General features: G+C 32.2%; 1 protein-coding gene across 1 annotated transcript; it reads right to left on the minus strand.

The window, feature by feature from the left end:
• Window positions 1–1,777: 1,777 nt before the first annotated feature.
• LOC133176064 (mucin-5AC-like) lies at window positions 1,778–11,342 on the minus strand. Its single transcript, XM_061311236.1, has 11 exons — window positions 11,300–11,342; window positions 10,513–10,538; window positions 8,878–8,947; window positions 7,725–7,916; window positions 6,172–6,336; window positions 4,814–5,749; window positions 4,503–4,694; window positions 3,963–4,127; window positions 3,549–3,593; window positions 3,346–3,439; window positions 1,778–2,036 (listed from the first exon to the last, which is right to left on the minus strand). Exons 1-11 carry the CDS (start codon window positions 11,340–11,342, stop codon window positions 1,778–1,780), a joined length of 2,187 nt encoding a protein of 728 aa, XP_061167220.1.
• Window positions 11,343–12,918: the final 1,576 nt, after the last annotated feature.

Genomic DNA, 12,918 nt, shown 5'->3' on the forward strand with positions numbered 1-12,918 from the left:
GTGTATTCTGGTGAAGTCATATATATATATATATATATATATATATATATATATATATATATATATATATATATATATATATATATATATATATATATATATATATATATATATATCCTTTATTCCTTTGTATAACTTCGATCTCTTATCGCCCCTCTCTACTCTTGAGGGGTCTTGAGGGGTCGTGATTTGAACAAATATGAATCCAAAATATACTATATTAATATGACTAATCATGGCTTTGCTGTTCTTGAGAAAACTTTCAAGGATTTTTCCTATGTATTCCTATTAAAAACATTAATTGCCCATTGTGGCCCCACCCTACAACCAAGGGTTATGATTTGAACAAATTTGAATCTACACTATCTAGGATGCTACCATATAGATGTGACCAATCATGGCTCAGCTGTTCTTGAGAAGAAGGTTTCATAATTTTTTTTTCTTTTTATTCTTATGTAAAACTTTGATTGTCCATTATGGCCCCACCCTACCACCAGGAGTCATTATTTGGAGAAAAAAAATGATTCTACACTACCTAAGGATGCTTCTAACCCATTTGTTCTTGAGAAGAAGTTTTTTAAAAGATGTCATTAATTTTTACTAATAAATAATTCTCTCCCCTTGGAAGGGCGTAGCCCTTCATTTAAACAAACGTGAACTCCCTTCACGCAAGTATACTCTGTGCCAGGTTTGGTTGAAATTGGTCCATTAGTTCTGGAGAAGAAGATGATAATGTTAAAAGTTTACAAGGACAACAACGACGACGACGACAAGGAGAGATATTCTGATCAGAAAAGCCTAACTTGAGTTTTCGGCTCAGGTAAGCTATTAACGACAAAATGACGATGTTAGGCTTAACCTCTGTAAGATTTATTTTGGTAACAGGATCTCAATCTCATTAAAATGAATATCACTAAACCTGCAACTTATATCTTTCAGGTCACCTGTTTTATGTAACTTTTTCGTACCACTCGAAAGAATTTTTATAGTTTTCTCCAGTGAAAATTGTCATTGTAATAATTGTACGTGAACATATAGCATTACCAATTAAGTTGTAATTTGTCAACAAAAATTTATTACAACGCTGTACATAATGACAATATTTTTAATAAGAAAATGGCTGCTTCTCTCGGCTATTGTAAAATTGCAAGAGCATGAAATCGCGAGTAGACTTAAATGTGTATTTCAACAATAAAGGAATAAAAGTAAATAGTTTTATTTGGTGAGTGGTGCTTCTTCCTTCTTGCTATAATAACGCGATAATAAATTCTTCGTGTATATTTACGAATTTACGGTACATTTAAGAAATGAATTTAATTTTTGAAGATTCATGACGACATGAACTACGACGCTTCACGCCGGCATATTTCATGAAGCGCGTTAGCGCTTCATGATAAATATGCCGGCTTGAAGCGTGGTAGTTCATATACCTCATGAATTTTCAAAAATTAAATTCATTTCTTATATTTACATTATTTTTGTGATTAGGTGCCACAATTCAACTGTCATTTTTAAAGCGAAACAGTTTGCACTATAGTTTTGACGTCAAGTACGGCATTATGACGTAACAATGGAGATATTCATGCTCATCCATTGTAGTTCATGTTCTAATTTGCAAAGAATCTTAAGGAAACATATTTGGAAATGTAAATATACTGTATTGAGTTTGAAGCTGAATAATGCAAATAAACCATATACACATAGGAAAACAGTATAAAGGTCAATCTTATTTTTCTATAATGCATTAAACATTTTATAATAAGTTCGTATTTTATAGTTAAATGTAACCATTTGACATTTTCTGATATGTTGTTTCTTTTGGTCTAACATTGGACGTCTCTTCTGGTATATAATCATACTGATTTTCGTCAGGAGTTGTCTGACCTGTAAGACCTTCTTCTGTATCATTTTTCTTTTCCGGAAGTTCATCATACACGTTTCTGGTGTTTATGTTTGAAGTCGATGGCATTTCATATTCATTTTCAGACGGTGATGCTAAGGGTTTTTCATACATGCTGTCAGGTTTGTCTCTGCATCTAAATACAAAATAATTGTACTCTACATTAAAGTTTGTTGCTTCATGCTTTTCCAAGCAATGTGTTTACAAGTGTGAAAAAATATGGTAAAGAGGCTTTTCCAGTATATGTACCAAATCATGCTTTTCATTAATTTAGTATCAGCAGAAGCACCAAATATGTACATTTAAATAAGTTACTAAGATCCTTTTTGAAAAGCTGACGAACAGCCAGAAAGACACGAGGACGGCCATATAATCGAGTTTACAATAAAATTGGCTGTGAATCTATGGCCACTGCTGTTCTATTCAATTTAAATCAATTAAACATTTTGCATTGCATTGTGACATTATAATCACATAATGGACCAACTGCATTCTTATTGTGTTTAAAATATTGACAAAATGTAAAATCAGAATAACTGAAATGTTCATCCAATAACAAAACCGACGGTGTATTTTTTTTTTATTCAAGAATGTCTTTGAAATTATATTTACACTGGGGGCATGAAATCCTTACTGCTTACTGATATTTTGTAGGCTAAGTCATATTAATGAATAATAAGGGTATGGATTTTTTTTATCTTTATCCTCATGAAAACTTATAATGTTAAATTTTGCTAAATATCAGGAATTAAAGATTTTAAAGCTAGATTAGTTGTGTAGGAATTGTAGATGTGCAATAGTTTATGTGAATACTGATTGGATCTTCATTTTCTAGATGAACAATCTGGTAAAATCTGTTTTTTTTAAATAAGCAGATTTTTTTTTCAAAGCCTGTTACAATCCCTTTGTTGATCCAACTTGCTTGATGATTAGCATAACAAATGCACATGATTGAAAATTATAATGATTTGGATTCTTCATGTGACCTTTGTCTTATTGGCGACTTAACAGAGAGATGTTTTGGAGGGGATCTATGCCTTGCTTACTCCAGTTGTTGGATACACTCTACATCTTATAAATCTATACAAGCACAATAAATTGAATCTTATGTCTAACAGAGAATGAATCGCCAGACTATATGTTAAACATGTGTTTAACAGTCATTCTTCACAAATGCAATATAGCCTTTAGTTTATATGTTGTTCTTTGTACAACAATACATATAAACAGTTCATCCTATACTTAACAATGCAGAGTGTTGACAACACTTTCGGTCATAATTATAGTATAGCTAGTATTACAATATATCAGAGTTTCTTCAGTGACTACGCGACCAATAAGCAGTACAACCTATATATAACAATGCAGAGTGTTGAAAAACTTTTGGTCTTAATAATACTAGCTAGTATTACAATTTATTAGATTTCTTCTGTGACTATTATTACCTTTTCAATGCGATGACTGACACTGTGATTACCAGCATAGTGATGACTGCGACTATTCCAATAACGATACCTTGAGTTATTGTGAGAGAATCTTCTGTAAGAAGAGTTATTTAATGTTATCTACAACATGAATTAATCACTGCCTATCACATATGATATTAATGTGAACAAAAAATCAGCTTACTTTATTTATTCTTTCATACCTTTCTTTTTCTGGTGTGCAGACTTAATGGTACATGTGTTTGTGTCTGAAAATATATAAATCACTACATCATTGTCATCAATTAAAAAAAAATATTTTTGAATTGGAACACAGCATCGAATTCGATATTCCTGGAGCTCGAGATAACGACGCTGAAATTTGAATTACATATCCACCATATTCCACTTTTTGTAGTTCGAGAAACTGAAGTTTAACAGTTTTAAAGAACAACTAGTTCTGGATACTTACCAAAACAATACCTTTCCTCACATCGCCTGAGCGTTCTTAGACAGTACTCTGTATATAAACTGGTTCTTGATACATGTACTTACCAAAATAATACCTTTCCTCACATTGCCTGAGCGTTCTCAGACAGTAAGCTGTATATAAACTGGTTCTTGATACATGTACTTACCAAAACAATACCTCTCCTCACATCGTATGAGCGGTCTCAGACAATACGCTGTGTACAAACTACAGTTGACAACTTTAATTTCCAGTTTCTCTTCGCAGCAACTGTTTGGACCAACCTTGCATACCTCACGAGTTACTATACCATCCTTCACTTCCGGTTCAGAACCTGGAATAGAACAGTTTCTCGATTTCTCAATTTTTTAAAACTCTGAATTTGGAATCATATTCAACTATGGGTATTTGTTTAATGAACATTGAAGTCGACAGAGTTGTAAATATATTGATAGTCTCTTCATATATATATATATATATATATATATATATATATATATATATATATATATATATATATATATATATAAGTATGCAGTTTGCTAAGTTCAGTACATATCTACTAGAAAATTTTGATCTTAAAATGTTTGAGACTTTCAGAGCCTTGCACCCTATGAAATAATCTCATATGAAACTATGTAAAGTAAATGATAACTACACAATAACTGCAAAACAACTTCAAAATAACTAGATAATAACTACTTTTTACCATTCATCCATACTGGATAAACAGCTCCACATGTTAGAAACTTGGGACATCTATTCAGTATCTTAAAGCCTTTGTACCATTTCATTTCTAAATCTTGATCACATGGCCTTGATATTGATTCATAAGTACACTGGTCACTGCGATTGCCAAGATTTGGCACATTATCTAGCTGATTTCTTGCATCACACGGATCTACAAATATAAAATAGTAATGCTTGCAGAATGCAGTCGTTTTCACTGTGTTTGAGAGATATCAAATATTGCTATGATTTTGTTTGTATTGAGACTTCATTATTAAATCTTAAGCTTACCTTTACCATTTGAACAGTGGTCAAACACTGGTGAAGTCGTTGAAATAAAATCTGAGTTTTCCGTTGTCTTTTCTGTCGATTTATCAGCAGTACTAGCAGTTGTCAATTTATTGGTTGTTCTTACACTGGTTGTCGTTGTCGACTTATCAGCAGTACTAGCATTAGTTGTCGATTGACCAGCAGTACTAGCAGTTGTCAATTTATTGGTTTTACTGACACTGGTTGTCGATTTATCAGCGGTACTAACAGTTGTCAATTTATTGGTTGTTCTAGCACTAGTTGTCGTTGTCGATTTATCAGCAGTACTAGCACTAGTTGTCGACTTATCAGCGGTACTAACAGTTGTCAATTTATTGGTTGTTCTAGCACTAGTTGTCGTTGTCGATGTATCAGCAGTACTAGCGCTAGTTGTCGATTTATCAGCAGTGCTAGCAGTTGTCAATTTATTGGTTGTTCTAGCACTAGTTGTCGTTGTCGATTTATCAGCAGTGCTAGCACTAGTTGTCGTTGTCGATTGATCAGCAGTACTAGCGCTAGTTGTCGATTTATCAGCAGTACTAACAGTTGTCAATTTATTGGTTGTTCTGACACTGGTTGTCGATTTATCGTTAGTATTAACACTGGTTGTTAGTTTGTTGTCATAACTAGCACTGGTTGTTGATTTATCACTATAACTAGCTGTGGTTGTAGGTCCTGATGAACTTGTGATAGTGTTAGATTCAACACTTGTCTTTGAGCTGAGAAAGGTTGATGAGAAATCTGTGGATTTTGGAGATTCTGTTGAAAACTGAGTCTTCTCTGTACTGACCGTAGATTGTTGTGAGGTACTCTGTGTTGTGGGGTATGTGGACGATGAAGAATCCAATGTTATAGATGAACTCTTGGTTGTTGACTGCACACTTAGGGTGGTAGTTGGTTCACATTCTCCCGACTCACCTTAAACATGTTTCTGATCTATTAGGTTAAATGTTCTGGTAGCAATGTTTCTCTACACATAGTAACGATATCTTATCTTGCTTTTGTAAGTGGGATGAAATTTTTCAGTATTAAATCGTATTTTAAATTCTACGTTTAAATGTCTGGGTTTCTTTTTTTTTTTACCACATCCATCCTTGTCATTTATCATTTAAAAAACAAAAGTGTTTTGAAAGTAGAAAGAAAATAAAATACTGAGCTGCTTTCAAGATCGTAGCGGCTACGTAGCTCTTCGCAGAGTACTTTAATAATTTCTTGAACGGTATGCTAGCCTAGCCAGACCAAGCGTAGTACATTGCATACAGTGCGTCCAATAGAACTAGATATCTAACCTACCAGCTATGCTATAGCTGCTACAATCTTGTATGCAGACATGGACTTACCAAAGCAGTATCGTTCTGGGCAAGCATCAAGTGCCGGAAGACAATACGCCATGAATTCCCCACAGTGACGTATTTTTATCATCACTTGTTTAGAACAACAGCTTGAGAATCCCACTTTACAAACACTCCGGTCAACTTCCTGGTTAACTGAAACTGGGTGGCTGCCTACAAGGTACATTTTTGAATCATCTTATAAACTTCTCCGGATGACTGATATGCGGAACATGTTTATCTCAACTTTATGGTTAAATGAAATCTGATGGCTGCCAATGTGGAACATTTTATTATCATATTTTCAACTTTAAAGCTAACTGAAGCTGGGTGGCTGTCTTTGAAGCACATTTTTATATCATTTTTAACAACTTCCTGTTTAACGTAAGTCGGATGTCTGCCTATTTGGATCATTTTAATTTCATATTTACAACTTTATTGTTAACTGAAGCTGGATGGCTAGCTCTGCCTATGTGCCTATTTTAGTCCCCATTCTAGATCATATAGGAATTAGTTCACTTACCTTTTTCACAGAATTGTAGACTTGAATAGGTACTGGTTTTGAAAGCTTATACATTTTTAATACGATTAACATTATATGCCCCTAACAGCACCAGATCTCTGTTGTCAATTGGAACGAATAAGCCCGCAACCTTGAGGCGTATATCGACGAATGTAAATATACGATAAATAAGACTTTCCTCATTTTATAAGGAAAACTATGATTTAATCGTTTTAATGCATACTAAAATTCATTTAAATCAAACCGTCTTGTGTGATATATTATTGAAGGAGAAGAAAATTATAGTCAAGTCGAAATCTGAACCTATGTCATGTACTAGAAATACAATGTCAGGAAATAAACAAAATTTAATATGAAGTATATACACTATATATATATATATATATATATATATATATATATATATATATATATATATATATATATATATATATATATATATATATATATATATATATATATATATATATATATATATATATATATATATACATATATATATGTATATATGAAATAAAGTATGCAAGGTTGCAAGATTATAAAAGAATCGAAGGTCAAACTTTAACCATGTAAGATCGATTGTTTATACATATACTGTGATGTGATACATTTATAATCATATTGACTGTATGCAAGTAGGAATTTGAAATTTTTTTTTTTGATTTAAATTCACAATGAAGTGTAATCTCACTTTAGAGCAAAGACAGTGTCATGATCCACAAAACCAATTACTCAATATATCTTTTAATATTTATTTACTGCGCATCTAAAATGTCAAAAAATAGAATTTTCATACTGTTGTCACACTGTTAATTTTCTTTTTATTTGCGTAATTTTAATATTTTAATTTTTGCCTAATAACTAGTGACGTCTGCTTTCGAAATTTCAATCTGGCGTATATAAGTATTAAAAGGTTATAAAGAGCTATGACCGAAATTCGTGGAAATTTTGTCTTGATCATAAATACCAAATAAAAATCTCGCGAAAATGAGGTTTCACGAAAATTAAATGATGTACATTAATATATCTGGAACTTTACCGTTTAGCCAATATGGATAAATAGCACCACATGAGCCCAGTGAGACACACTTGTCCAGCATTGTTGTACTGTATCTGTACCAGCCTTGGGTGATATACCTGTCACAGTACTCTATATCAGCGTCATACGGACAATAAGGGTATCGGGCATTGGGCTGAAAAGGTACGTTACTTCTGGCGACCTCACAAGCATCTGACGAAATACAACAGAATTACAACTACAACGTCTATAATATCTACTAAAAGTAAAACATCTACTGGTCATGGAAACATTACAAATATCAAACAAAGATTAAAGGAGGCAACATAATAATACTACGACTGGAAAAAAAAACACACACAGCATATGTACATGTATTAGAGAAGTAAAAAAAAAAACATTAGATGGCATAGGCTTCAGTGGCTTAGCGTCCATTAAGGCAAAAAGGCAACTGCCTACAAATAATTTTTGCCAAAATTGATGTTCATGTTTTTTTCAATAATATATCAAAATATGTTATTATACCTTTACTGATTTCACCCTAAATAAAATTAGATCATTGGATGCCCTGCCGTACGTTTGCTAAGTATAGGGAGCTTTCCTTGTAGCAAAATTTTATCGGTATAAAATAAAGGTATTTTTGACGATAAAAAATTCAAATTTCTGTGGTTAATACTTTTGTTTCAGCTAATACTTTCTGCTCTCAGAAGGGCTACGTTTTGGTCTTTTTCCCAAAAATTCTTCGTGGAAAGTCCCCCACTCGCCCACTCCCCAATGCCCTCAGCACCTTCTCCCTTTAGGCTCTTCGCGCCTCAGTGTAGCATTCGGCTTCCATTTTGTGCCTACACTTATATTTGGAGCACGACATTGTTGTCAGTGTATATTCACATATCATATTTGTTACAACACTGGTTCTATAGCTAAGACTGTTATCAAAACAAGGATTTCATTTTTCTATGTACCGATTTGTCAGACAGATAAAGTATGATACAGGTTTGCTTTTTATTTGCTTTTATGGCAGACTTACTGCAGTCGTTTATTCATCCCTTTTGAATGATTGTTTCCACAGTTCAAAAGATTTCTGGTAATTGAATTTATCTTGGTTTTGAGAAATGTTTCAATTGACGAGTAACAGAAGAGGTTGCAAAGTAGATGCTAAGCATTTTGCACTTACCTTTGCCATTTGTATTACAGAAGTAGAAAGTCTGGGAATCTGAAATAGAGAACGTAAAAAAAAATATATCCTCGAATCCAATTTAATGGAATCATTTTTACATTTACTTTCTCCAGTGACTTGAATAAGAAAAATTTTTTTTTCGTAATTTTCATGTTCATCCTTTATAAAACATTTAAGTGCAGAAAGCTGTATGTCACCCAAACGTCATTATCCAAATCAAAGTGATAACAAAATATTTGACTGTAAGGAAAAAAAACTTGCAAATTAACTCAAAATTTATGAATGTCTACATATCCATCGCAAGGGTGGGCTTGGATACACGGAGGATATCCAATATTTTGTTTCTTATCACGGAATTTGACGAGAGAAACAAGATTAGAAAAATAATCATGGATTTGTAAATATGTATAAGAAAAAAATCATGCACGAGTAAAATAAATTCCATATTCATTTACAAAAATTGAATTATCGGTTTATAAATATCTTTCGTTTTGTTTACCCTAGTTGCGTTAAGTACACGTACTTCTGGTTGTTACATATATTTTAAATTACTTTGAAAATAAGTGATTTCAGTGAAGATCAATCGATAAAATAAAGTACATTTCACCGGTGAAAATTTAATAAAAAGAGTACTTTTGGCTAAATTATTCAAGTACATGCATGAAAGAGAATAATTATAGGGATAAATACTTTCCTCCTGTAGATAAAGAGTGGAATCGTAAGTGTTTATAGGATATTAATTTCAAGCTAAAACAAAAGAATGAACTTCGTTTTTTTCCCGCTAGAGTGAATATTAAATTGTAAGTAAACATGTCATAGAATTGGTACGATGTACTATGGGCGGCGGAAAGAGTAAAAAAGAGACATTAATGCACAATGGCCAATTTTCCAAAACATACTGAAATGCAAAACAGCCTAGAAAAGCAAAAAAAAAAAAAAAAAAAAAAAAAAAAAAAAAAATCACAAGACTCAATTGCAAAATTAACAGACATGCAAATTAAAACGAACGATCAACAATATTAATGCAAAACCAACAGCCATTAACTGAGTTGATGGAAGATGGCATGCCAAAAGAACAGACATAATCTGAATTTAAGCTAAATGGCACACAAGTCTGTAAATTATATAAAGCCAAAAGTTTCACCTCTGTAATTTCAAAATTGCTTATTTTGTAGATTGTTAGTTTGTGTTTTGGAAATTGTACAATCAAAGCTAGTTTATGTTAACTATCCAGCTGAACAGACCTGAGCAATTTGTAAAAGAAAGCCATATCAATGCACAACATTGTAGTTTGTAGACTTGCGATTTGTCAACATTAAATGTAAAATTTCAAACTGTTTGTTTAATATTTCAGTATGATTTTACAAAATTAATTCTTTGAGCATTAGCATCTTTTTATATTTTCCGCCGCATACTACATCTTATTAAAAAAAATTAAAACACGGAAGGTAAATATGAAAAAAAAAATGGAGTATTCTGCACCGTTTGAGTAACTGGGTCAGTAACTCTTAATTCATCGCAAAAAATCTTTAAAGTTTTAAAAAACCAACTTCTTAAATACTTTAGATTTGTTAATCAAATATAAAGACGGAAGGTGTAAAATACAAATGGAAAATTCAGAAATTACTGTACTTTTAGTTCTTCCTTATCATTTGCTCCTTAAACAAATTGAAAAAAATTCTTATTAAAAGTACATTCCATTATTAATGATTCCATTACTTTCTACGTTGAATAACTTCCAGATCTTCCAATATAACTAATATTGCGGTATCAAGCGTATTTAATCATTCCTTAGGCGTTCTTGAGACTTGGACTTAAATACACCAAAGTCATAGAAATCTACTAGACAGAAATTCCAAATTTAAATTCCATTTATCCATTTTATTTTCAAGATCACTTCTTTAAAAATGTTGTTCCAGAAAAAATCTTGTCATGGTGTAAACTTTCATAGCTATGAGATGAAAAAGTACAGCCAACTTTCTTGAATTCAGTTGTCAAACAGAAAATTGTTATTGGACAATAAGACTAAGTCTCTCTCTCTCTCCAAAATACTTTCTTAAATCGAAAATTTCAACTATTACCTCATGTCTACTGCAGTGGCTGAAATATAGCGATGCTTCTGATATTAAAACAGAATATGGCTATTTAAATGATATACTTAAATAATTTATTTTATATTTATAAACAGTATGTTGTGACACATTCTTTCAACACAATAGATAAATCATTGTTAATACCTATACACTAAAGGTAGAAACGAATTAAAAATAATTGAAATTAGAAATAATTACAATTCAGAGTATTAGTTCTTATTTAATATTCATTTATAAAGTATGTTAATTAAATATATAATTTTTTGTCAATGTTTCATTAGGATAAAAAAATTTCGATACAAAGTTTAACATGTTTTTAAACCTACCTATTGTTGTAAAGACCAGGACTAGAATCAGTGGCGATAACATTTCGCAGTCTGTCATTGAAACCAAATATGGTACATGTATGTATCTAAATTTCACGTAAGAACATCCGTCAGTATTTTATGAATTCTGATTTTAAATTCCAAAAGCACAAAGTAAAAACTCGTCAGTTGTAGAAAAACATAGTCCCCCGCGAAATGTCTTAGCAGTCAAAATTCTCATTCTGATGTCAAGTCATCCGGGCATTTAACTTAACAAGGAAGTTTACACTGCCATGAAGAAAAAATAGACTATCATTAATGTAGGTTTTTAAATATTTCCGAGGTCAACTACGGGAATTAGAATCAAATTTTCTATATACTTATATACATTTGATTTCAATCGTTCTAAACAGGAGAAATGTAGGTAGTAAAAGATGTCTAGTTTCACCTTATACATATTAATGTGGATATGACATATCACCGGGTTTTTATGATTGTTTTGAAAATAAAAGATCATTTGTTCAGAAAAAAACATATTTTTCGCACGAATGATCAAGGTTAATGAAGGATTTTCCACTATTTGAGGATTTTTTACAGAGCCTTACATCAAAACATGTATTAGTGATTTAAAAAAAAGACGTGCTTGAAAGAAAACAACATTACATCATTGGAGAAATATAAAAGCTCAAGTATAAAATAAGAGAATAGCAGTTTTAACATGTAAGCGTATTTATTTGTAAAAACAAGAAGATGTAAATTAATTCATTATTTATGTCATGTTTATACATGAACACAGTATTTGCATTAATTACAATAGCAATATATATGCATAAGATGATTATTAATGTAATACATATATCTTATAATTTTAATTTCAATAAAATGAAATGAGTAACAAATTCCCTGGTTGGCGGGTAGACTGGTCGACAGGTCGACAAGTTGTCATGTCGCCGGGTCGACAAGATGACAGGTCGCCCGGTTGACATTTCGACATGGAGACAGGTCGACGGATCGACAGGTAGATAGATTGGTTGACAAGTTAACAGGTTGACAGGTAGACTGATCTTCAGGTAAACTGATCAACTGGAGACAGATCGACGGGTCGTCAAGTAGACAGGTCGACAGGTTGACGGGTCGATAGGTAGGCAGGTTGACAGGTCTATGGGTCGACAGGTAGACAGATCGGCAGGTGGACAGGTCGACAGTTCGACGTATAGTATTCCAAATAGAAATGTATACGATAATTTGATGTTTGATATTGCCCATCATTAAATAAGGATCAAATGTACACCGAATTATTATTTTATCTTAAAGATGTTGAAATGTAAAACTGTAGAACTACATGTGTCTATTTGTCGACCTGTCAACTTAAGCTTGTGTCTATATGCCAACCTTTTCATGTCGACCTGTCAACTTATTTCGGTCTGATGACCTGTCAGCTGTCAACCTGTCGACCTGTTTCTATATGTCAACCGGTCAAACTGTCAAACTAGGTATATCTTTTTGTCAAACTGTCAACCTGTTAACCTGTGTAACTTCTGTATTAGAATTAATATGCTTCATATAATCATGTATGTTAATTCAGTTTTAAAAGCTTGAGGATTTACGTAATTAGATAATGAATTTAAACCGACTCACTC

The sequence above is a fragment of the Saccostrea echinata genome, unplaced genomic scaffold (assembly GCF_033153115.1).
Source record: "Saccostrea echinata isolate AGI-Se365-2 ecotype Australia unplaced genomic scaffold, CSIRO_AGI_Sech_v1 ptg000065l, whole genome shotgun sequence".
NCBI lineage: Eukaryota > Metazoa > Mollusca > Bivalvia > Ostreida > Ostreidae > Saccostrea > Saccostrea echinata.

Excerpts from the sequence above, each read along its gene's own strand:
- LOC133176064 (XM_061311236.1), bottom strand. The coding sequence starts at position 11,342 with ATGTTATCGCCACTGATTCTAGTCCTGGTCTTTACAACAATAG. Across the intron at positions 5,750-6,171 it reads CCCAGAACGATACTGCTTTG|GTGAGTCGGGAGAATGTGAA; the intron begins GTAAGTCCATGT and ends AACATGTTTAAG. Across the intron at positions 4,128-4,502 it reads TTATCCAGTATGGATGAATG|GTTCTGAACCGGAAGTGAAG; the intron begins GTAAAAAGTAGT and ends GTTCTATTCCAG.